Source organism: Sciurus vulgaris (assembly GCF_902686455.1).
Source record: "Sciurus vulgaris genome assembly, chromosome: 1".
NCBI lineage: Eukaryota > Metazoa > Chordata > Mammalia > Rodentia > Sciuridae > Sciurus > Sciurus vulgaris.
In genome coordinates this window covers 169,104,174-169,114,360 of record NC_136461.1, presented here as the reverse complement: position 1 = coordinate 169,114,360, position 10,187 = coordinate 169,104,174, and the positions used below count along the sequence as shown (strand labels likewise).

General features: G+C 32.2%; 1 protein-coding gene across 7 annotated transcripts in view; it reads left to right on the top strand.

Annotated features, from left to right (window-relative positions):
- Positions 1-10,187, top strand: part of RAD54B (RAD54 homolog B) — a 744,820-nt gene that overhangs the window by 52,564 nt on the left and 682,069 nt on the right. The window contains exon 1 of one of the 7 annotated variants that reach the window (XM_079116908.1): positions 1,599-1,737. The exons of the other annotated variants lie outside the window; for them this stretch is intronic. Coding sequence (XP_078973034.1) covers positions 1,725-1,737 — 13 coding nt within the window. The 5' untranslated portion in view covers positions 1,599-1,724. Of the gene's footprint in view, positions 1-1,598; positions 1,738-10,187 lie in introns of those variants that run through there. 7 annotated transcript variants of the gene reach the window in all.

The window sequence follows — 10,187 nt, the reverse complement described above, 5'->3', positions numbered from 1 at the left end:
GTTATTTTTGCCAACTTCCTGTCTTCCTTTTATCCATATGAGCTTAAATGGAGACGTTATTTTTATTACAACTTATGGTTTTTCTAAACTATGTATGATTTATAATGGCATCCTGAGAAAAGCTTAATTTTCTCATTTCTAACATGTCACGTTTCTTGGAATATTAAAATTCTTTTCATGTAATGGGACAGCTTTTATTATTTCATTTTTGAAAGAGTTGATCTTCCCTTTTTCATCTTTATTTATGTGAAAATGTTTAAAATATGAATTATTTTCCATGTGCTTCTTTTAGAACTATCAAATTTTAAAGACCTATTTAAATATCTTAGAGTGCAATAAATTGTATTTAATATATCCATTGATGATGGTGGTTAAACAAATCATTTATTAATACTTATTCTTTTAATTACAAGTAGTAACATTATATTGATTTGTATATTTTTTTATTGCCATAGGACAAAGAATTCAATGCAATAGAGCTGAAATTTTTTGATGAGGCATAATTGAAATAAATTTATTTAGATGATTGTATAATACCAAATGTACCTATCTAAATATTATATTTTTTTCAAATGTCACGCCCCATAAATTCTCAAAATCAAAATTTGATAGTGAGGGCTGGGGTTGTAGCTCAGGGGCAGACAGCTTGCCTAGCACGGGTGAGGCTCTGGTTTAGATCCTTAGCACTACATAAAAACAAATAAAAAATAGAGGTTAAATTCTTAAAAAAAATTGATAGTGAATTTGATTGTAAATAAGAATTAAATGAAATATTGTTGCATACTTAAATACAAGAGTAAATTCTACTGAAACATTAACAGAATCATACTAAATCTTTGTATACAATCTTGAGATTTAATTTTTTATATATCTTTTAAATTGATTAAAACTAGTATTTATGATTTGAAATTAAGTTTTCAATAGCTTTGTAAATAGTGGAAAGCAAAATAAATGAGTGATCACAAAAATACCAATCAAGTCAACCCAGGCAATTAAAAAAAATGGACGTATTAGTATTACATTTTACTGATCTTTTGTGTTTCAAAAGTATGTGTGGTGCTGGGTGTGGTAATGCACAGGCTGAGGCAGGAGAATTGTAAGTTTGAGGCCAGCCTGGACAAGTTAGCAAAATCTTGTCTCAAAATCAAAATTAAACAGGGGTTGGGGCTTGGGATGTAGCTCAGTGGTAGAGCACCCCTGGGTTCAATCCTCAGCACTACCAAAAAAAAAAAGTATGGAATTCACAAAGATTTTTACAAATCCCAACATTTTTATTAAGAAACCCATCAAGCATACAAGAAAAAGTTGAAAGAATTTCATAATAAATATTCATATGCCTACCACTTAGATTTTGCTTGACATAATGCTTGATTAGAGAACTTATACATTTGACTTTTTAAAAAAGTTTTTGTATGTATTTTTTTGTTATAGGTGGACACAATATCTTTTTTTTATTTTTATGTGGTGCTGAGGATCGAACCCAGGACTTCACGCATGCTAGGCAAACATTCTACCACTGAGCCACAATCCCAACCCCTACATTTGACTTTTAAGAAATTGCCAAACCTGTTCCCAAAATGATTACACCATTTTACAGTTCAATTGCTTTGCTAGGAAAGGAGAAACACAGAGTACTCCTTCCCAGAGTCTGTGTCTTAGATCTTCTGGAAACATCCCTTTTTCCTGTGGTGGGTGTGTGCTCAAGGACAGATAACCTTCCTAGGATGGGGAAGAAAGGTAATCCTTATTATGCCTTGTTACTCCTCTGGTCTCAGTATATTGTACTACCTGGTGTTTAAGCCAAAAATTTAGGAGCCATTCTTTATTATTGTCTTTCCCTAACTGTCCACACCCAGTCCATTAGCTCATTCTGTTGGCCCTACCCTCAAAAGAACTTCTGAAACTAATTCCTTTTCACCATCTACATTGGGACCAGCCTCAAGAAAAACATTTAAAAACATGTTGCAGAATTAGAATAGTTTACCCCTAATTGTTTCAACATTACTAGAGTTTGATATTTATTTACATACAAATAAATATTTGTGTAGTTTTTAGGTAAAACACAAACCTTAAATGTACAATTTGATAAGTTTTGGAAAATACCTACATTTGTATTGCTCAAACCCCAGTCAGGATTTAAAATGGTGTAAGAATTGGAGGAAAAGAAATGTGGATTTGGAGAAGTCTGGGTTAGCCTGACCCCTGCTAATTTAAGATGAATCATTCCACATAGTGGGAAAGAATTTACAATGTAGCTCTGTGGTAGCCTAGTTTGGTTGAGGCCCTGGGTTCAACCCCCAGTACCAGGCATACACACAAAAGATACAGAATGTTAGCATCAGAAAGTTCCTCCTGTCTCTTCCTAATTAATCCCCTGGCACCTTAGGCAACCATTGTTCTAATTGTTTAAAAATCTTATGTAGGGTTTGCCTGTTCTGGAACTTCATGGAACCAGGCAGTATGCATATTTTCTTCTTTTCTAACTTAGTGTTAACTTAGGTTAACTTAGTGTTTTTAATATTCACCCAGTTTCATATATTGAATTAGTAGTTCATTGCTTTTTATTGCTGTATAGTATTTCATTGTATAGATGTATCAGTTTATCCATTTTCTTTTGATGGACTTCTGGGAAATTTCCAGAATTTGGCTCTTATGTATAAATATTTTATGAATATTCTTCTACGAATTTTTGTGGACATAATGCTTGATTAGGAAATTTTACATTTGACCTTTAAGAAAAAACCTTTTCCCCAAAGTGATTGTACTATTTTATACTTCAATCAACAGTGTATGAGTTTTTTTTTTTAAATAAAGCTTTGCATGTTCAATAACTGGAATGTCATAACTGAAATCGATGAATAACTCATCTGATATTTAAATGAATTAAAAATGTCAAGCAGATAATTTCGATACCTAGATTTTTTTCATTTTTGTACTTACTGCATATATTCTCTGATGTGAGGTATTGAAATATGATGAACTGTGTAGTCTTTGTCATCCTCAAAAAGTATTCAGAAAATGATCTTTAATGCAAAGAAGTATCTTCTAAGTTTATTTTACACATAATGATATTTGTACTTAGATGACATTCACTTTCTTTTATTGGGTAAAGAAAACTATGGCTGATTATCTGTTTGAAGGGATTTGTATATTAATGTTTATATGTTTTTTAGTGTAATAAAACTTTCAGTCTTAAATTTATATTGCAGTTATATGTTAATGTATGTTAAAAGTTTAAGAGATTTGGTAATTTTGAAACTCAAAAACAATTTGCAAGACTATTTGCATTCTTTATTATATGAGATATTTTAAATTTTATTTGTGTCATTGAAGACAACATTAAATTTTTTTTTTAATTTTAGTTGGCAGTGGACCTTTATTTTATTTATTTATATGCAGTGCTGAGAATCAAACCCAGTACCTCGCACGTGGTAGACAAGCTCTCTGCCACTGAGCCACAACCCCAGCCTGAAAACAACTTTTGGGTTTATAATATTAAAGACTTGCAGTTGTGGGATGTATAAATAAGTCATCCTATACTTAGGAATCACTCATTAAGATGTTAATTCCCACTCTTAATAGTAAATGACATCTTCTGCAAAGCATGGTTCCAAACATCCTTACCTTATGAATCTTGCTGATAGACCTTCATGTGTTATGTTCATGCAGACCTATAGATTTGAGAAGTACATTACAGGATCAAGGGGGACATTGATCAGAAACAGTTTAGAAATAAAATTATTGTTAGATTGGAATTTTTAGAGTGGTTAAGTCAGTGTTTTCTGTTGTACAAGTAGTCTAAATTTAGGAGGTTGTGATGTTCCATCATCCCATGTTCTCAATGATCTTCATTGTACTTTTTGGAGTTAACCTCTCTTACCTGCCCTAGTAGGTGAATTTTTTTTTAAACAGTATTGAGGATTGAACCCAGGGTGTTCTGTCGCTGAGCTACATTCCCAGCCCTTTTTTCTTTTCATTTGAAACAGGGTCTTGCTAAGTTGCCAAGGCTGGCCTAGAACTTGTGATTCTTCTGCCTCAGCTTCCCTAGTAGCTGGTCTTACAGGCACGCACCACCATGCCCTGCACCTAAATAGTATTTTAAATGGGACTGATGGGAACAGGGCAAGGGTAAAATGATGATGACAGTAGTAAACATTTAGGGAGAATTTTCTGTGTGACAAGTACGGTTCTAAGCATTTTACATCTCTAATGTTCATGATCAGTTTGTAAGATAGGTATTAATATTACTTTCATTTTATAGATTCATAAACTGTCACAAAGGGTTTAATAAGTACTTTCCAGGGCCACCTAACTATTAAGTGGTAGAATCTAAGATTCATACACATGCAGTCTGGCGCCATGGTTTGTGCTGTTCCTTTGCTCTGAAAGAGTATATTAAAGCTAAAGACTATAAGGCCATTTCAAAGTTAATTATGAATTATTTCTGAGTTCCCAGAATTTAATTATTATCTTTTGTTTAGTTCAGCTTTTTTTTTTCTTGCTAGTGGTGGTATTGGGGTGTTCTTGGATATAAAAATAATTCATTTAGACAGTGAAAATACAACAATATTTGATCTAGGATGTTTTTCCTAGCCATTTTGCTAAGACATTGTTTTTACCCTGCCTTAGGGCAATCTTGGACTATTTAAAGGAAATTAGGTTTTTCTCTTAGATAACCTAATAAAAAGCAGAAGACCACATTTTAAAAAAGCAGAAAGGTATTGTCAGTGCTTTATTTGATTCATAGTAACTACAGCTGGTAGTATTACGTAAGATCTAATTAAAATTGGTTAAAATTGCACAACACAAAAGTTTTTAGAGTTCAAAAAATAGTCAAATCATTCCATCTTTTTTTGTTACCACTAAAATCATTCAAACTTTCTCTGGGAGATCATGCTTGGTAAAACAACAAAAAGAACATATTGACAATTTATCTGAAAATTGGCCAGTATATTTTGACTAAAAATTGGTGAATTATACAATCTTGATTAAATTTAGTTATACAAAATGAGCAAATTACTTTTGTTAGAAATTGTGGTTATAAAAAAACTCATGTTGGTAAAAGCTGTAATCAGTAAGATATGATACAGAAAGAAGTGACTGTTGAGGGGCTGGGGTTGTGGCTCAGTGGTAGAGTGCTCGCCTAGCATGTGCGAGGCACTGGGTTCAATCCTCACCTAAAGTTTTATGTCCATCTACAATTGAAAATGTTTTTTAAAAAAGAAGTGGCTGATGACTCTTTCTTATAAAGTTTACTTGGGAAATAATTGATCTGAAGGAACCAGACTTTAAAGTGAAAAAAAAAGATTTATTTTCTAAAGCTATTTTCCAGATGAAAACTAATTTTGAGATAATTCGTCTTTATTAAATATTTTCAAAAACATGAAGTCAAAATGTATCTACAGTCAAAATGCAGTTTTGAAGGATACCTATTGTCTGTGAATATGTTGATGAACAAAGTCAAAACACACTACTCATCTCAGGATTTGTAGTACAGTGGGGGAGGCTGATACTAAGTAATTTTTTATATAATTAATTGTTGAAATAATGGTGAAATAATAGGGCGATTTGATTTAATCTGTTAAACAGGGAAATTTATACAGAAGAGTGAGTAGAAATTTAGTTAAGTGCGTTAGAGGAAGACAAGTAAAAGACCCTTTGACAGTTCCTTGAGAACTATGAATTTTAAGCAAGAGGGATACATGTTCAGATTTATATTTAAAAATAACTAATAAATATAGAGTATGGTTTTAAGAAACAGTGGAATGAAAAGAACTCAATAGATCTGTTGGGAAATTCCTGTAATAGTTCAGAAATCTTTGTGAGATTTTTTTGAAATAAGTGGAGGCAACAGAGAAGGCAAATAGTACATAACTTTGAGAACCATGTAGAGGGTCAAATTGTGTGGATTGTGTGGTTGATTAGCTGTGGGACTGAGAAAGTGGAAAGTATTAAGGATGATTTCCAATTTTCTGACTTGAACAAGGATAGGACAGGAAACTGAAGGAGCTGTAGTTTTTGGAGAGAAGATGAGTGGACACAAATAATATGAAATATTGGTTAGACATCCATGTGGACATGGTGGAGACAATTGGGTATACAGATACACAAATTTAGAGTTGTGGTCTGGGTTAGAGACAAAAAAAGTTGTTAGTATGTGGAGAGTATCGAAGCCATGGGATTGGAAGAGCTAATTTAAGGTATGCTTGAGAGTAGAAGATGGACTAGTACTAAGTTCTTAAGAACTCCAGTAGAAAGCTTAGATAAAGAAGTATGAATTGACAAAAGATGTCTATGAGCAGGAGCCAAGAAAGAGGAAAATTTTAAGGGTGTTCAAGAGCTACAAAAATAGAGTTCATATTTCAAGAAGGAAGTAATAAGCACTGCCCAATGCTTTTGAGAACTTTATATAGGAATAAAAAATAACCTGGATCTATTGATAACTCCTAAGTGACCCTTGACATTTGCAGTTCTGGGGAGAGGATGATACTGTAAGTTAGATTGGAGTAGTTGGAGAGTGGGAAATTGAATAGAGATAATGACTGGGGTGTTTGGATACTTGAAGTAGAAACAATGGAAGTAGACAATTTTTTCTGGTGTTAAAACTTCTCTTTATGTGGTGTATTCTCATTTCTCCCTGAAACATCATGTATTTTTCCATGCAATGACCTTTTCAATGATTTACTGTGGAAAAAGGAGTTAATCAAGTATGAAGCCAAAGAGTGACCTTGTGAAGAACTATTTATTGCCCCTAGAACAATACACTAATTCCTCCTTCACTACTTATTTTATTAAAAAAAAAATCAAGTTTTGTTTGACCTTTTTACTAAAACACATTGAATATTCATCGATTTAGAATATAGTATAATGCTTATATTTCTAATAAGTGAGTGGGCTTATTTGATCCTGGCACCTTTTAATTTACTAAATATTACATGCTGCCAAAATCTTCTGTCTCCACCCCTCCTTCTTTCTTTTGTGGAGGAACAATGAGAAAAATAGGACAGTCTGTTTAAATGATATGTGTTTATTTAAAGTTTTACAGTTGCTCAATATCTTAGTATCTCCTATTACATAAGACATTAAATGGATTCTTGATTGTTTTAGCACAATCAACACAATGTTTTAAGTGTTTTTTAAAAGCATTTTACATAATAAAATGTAATAGATTTGTATTTTTTCTAATTTTGATCAAATTTCTTATTTGTATTCTTTATGCCTATTTTCTACTTGAAAATTTAAGGGAAATTTTGAAAGTACTGGTTGAGAGTCTGGGTTCTAGACTATACATTTTGGACAACATGTTGACTTAAATGAATGTTAGGTGTTTTCTGGTCAGTTTAAAAATGTAAAGAAATGAGAATTCTTTTTTTCACTATAAATGGACTCATTTATTGTCACTGTTCGAAATCTACAAAAAAAAAAAAAAAAACCAAGAAAGAGAGGAAAATAGAAAAAGAAAGAAAATAATATAACCCCCCTCCCCCAACTAAATTTTCTCCACCCCCACAATATAATTGTTCCCTAAACCAAACTCAGACTGGTCTTGGTAGAGGAAATGAGAATCTTTTTTCTTTTTTTCCACTTAGTTATATCCTTTAAGTTTAATGTGACTTAGGGGAGTCAAACAAAGAGGAAATCAAGATATATCTAAAAATGTCTTATCACCAGTAATCAAATTCAAATGACAATATTAAGAAGATACTATTTCTACCAACTAAATTGGTTAACATGAATGTTAACACAAAATGGTCATAGAAGCTTATTGATAGTCAAAAGCTGGAAACAGCTCAATTGTTGTTCAGTATTCCATATAATAATAAAGAGCAACTGGGTATGCTGGCACATACCTGTAATTGCAGCTATTTGGGAGATTGAGGTCATTGGATTACAAGTTCTAGGCCAGGCTGCACAACTTAGGGAGATTCTGTCAAAATGAAAAGGGCTGGATATGTAGCTCAGTAGTAGAGCAACCCTGGGTTTAATCCCTGGTACTGCAAAAATAAGCTGTTGCTTATCTTAAAAACATATCAGGTAGGAGAAATCAATCTTGAAAGATTGTATACTGGATTATTCCATATATTGGATATTCTCGGAAAACTAAAGCTATATTTATGGAAAACAGCTCAGTAATTGCTGGGTTGGTGGGTAGGGTGAGTATATAGCATGGAAGAGTCTTATGGGGTGGTGGAACTAATTATTTCTTGATCATGGCAGTTACAGGAATCTATGTAGAAAGATTCATATATAAAATTTGTAGAACTACATCAAGAAAAAAACAGTTTTACTGCATGGTAGTTACACGAATCTATGTAGAGAGATTCATATATAAAATTTGTAGAACTATATAAAAAAGTTTTACTGTATGAAATATTAAAAAATAGAAAAAAGTTGGTAAAGATGATATATTGTGCTGATGTATGTGTAGTGAAGTGGGCACTCTTGGTGGGAATATCATTGATACAACCTTTTTTTTGAGAAAAACTTGCTTTCAAAAAGCAAAAGTTTTAAATTCTGATAAAATTCAATTTACAGGTTTTATTTCATATTGTTGTATTCTAAAAAACACTTGCCTACCCCAGCATTGCAAATATTTTCTCTTGTTTCCTGTTAGCAGTTTTTCATTTTAGATTTTAAATTTAGGTTTATGGTTCATTTTAAGTTAAAACTTTGAGGCTTAATGGTTGACTTATTTTTTCCAAATTGATATCCAGTTATTCTATCAACATTTGTTGAAAAGACTTTCTTCTTTTCTCCATTGAGTTTGTTTCACCATTTTTATTGGAGATACATGACTGTCTGAGTCTTTCTTACTACTATTTCATTGCATTGAACTATGTTCAATTTTTTTGGCCAATACCAAACTATTTTGATTCTTGAAGCATTTTGATAAACTTCCAACTTTTGTTCTTTTAAAAAATTGCTTTGGCAGCTGGAAATGTAGCACAATGGTAGAGTGTTTGCCTAGCATATGTGAGACCTTGAATTCAATCCTCAGGACCACAGAATAAACAAATAAATAAAATAGTTTTGAGTATTCTAGATTCTTTGCATTTCCATATAGATTTTCAAGGTAACTTAATTAATTTCTATCAAACGTATCCTGGGATTTTGATTGGTATTGTGTTGACGTGTATCTACCATTTTGGAGAAAATTGCTGTTTTATTTTGGAGGCGGGGGAAGGATACTGGGGATTGAAACCAGGGACATTTCACCATTGAGCTATACTTCCCAGTCCTTTTATATTTTATTTTGAGACAGTCTTGCTGAGTTGTTGAGGCTTGCCTCAAACTTGTGATTTTCCTGCCCGAGTCTCCTGAGTATCTGGGATTATAGTTGTGCACCACCAGGCCAAGATGAAAATTGTCATATTAACCAAATTGAATGTTCCAATGCATAAAGTAGATCCTTTTTTTATTTAGATTTTGATTTGTTATTTTACATATATATTTAATTTTTTTTATTTTTAAGACTGCATTTGATTCATTGTACACCAATGGGGTACATCTTTTTGTTTCTATGGTTGTGCACGATGTAGATTCATACCATTTGTGTAATCATGCATGTACATAGGGTAACGATGTCTGTCATCATTCCCTATGTTCCACCATGTTTCATATTCCCCTTCCTCTCACTTCCCTCTATATTTTTTGATTTGTTAATTTTTTTCAGAAAAGCTCGTTAATTTTTTTCCATAGAAGACTTGGATACTTTTTATTTTTTAAGTATTCGTGTGTGAGTTTTCTGTTTTTAGAGTTACTTGGAATGGAAATTTTAAAATTTCATTTTCTAATTTTTTGCTAGTTGGGAGCATTTATTTTTGCCAATGAACCTTACATCTTGTGACCCTGCTAAATTTGTTTTATAAGATCTAGTCAGTTTTTAGAACATAGACTTTTGTAAGAAAATATTTTTTTATTTCCTGGTCCTATATACTAAATTCTCAAAAGAGTGGCTCAAATTGATTACTTTGTAATCAGGAGACAATAATATTTTAATGACGTTCAGTCTCATTCATACTTTGCTGTTACATGTGTTCTTATTTGTCTTTGAAAACAGTCATGTTATCTGCAGATAGGTACAGTTTTATTTCTTCCTTTGCTATTCTTTCGCTTTTGAAGTTTTTTTTTTTTTTTTTTTTTTTTTTTTTTTTTTTGTGGTGCTGGGGATTGAACCCAGGGTCTTG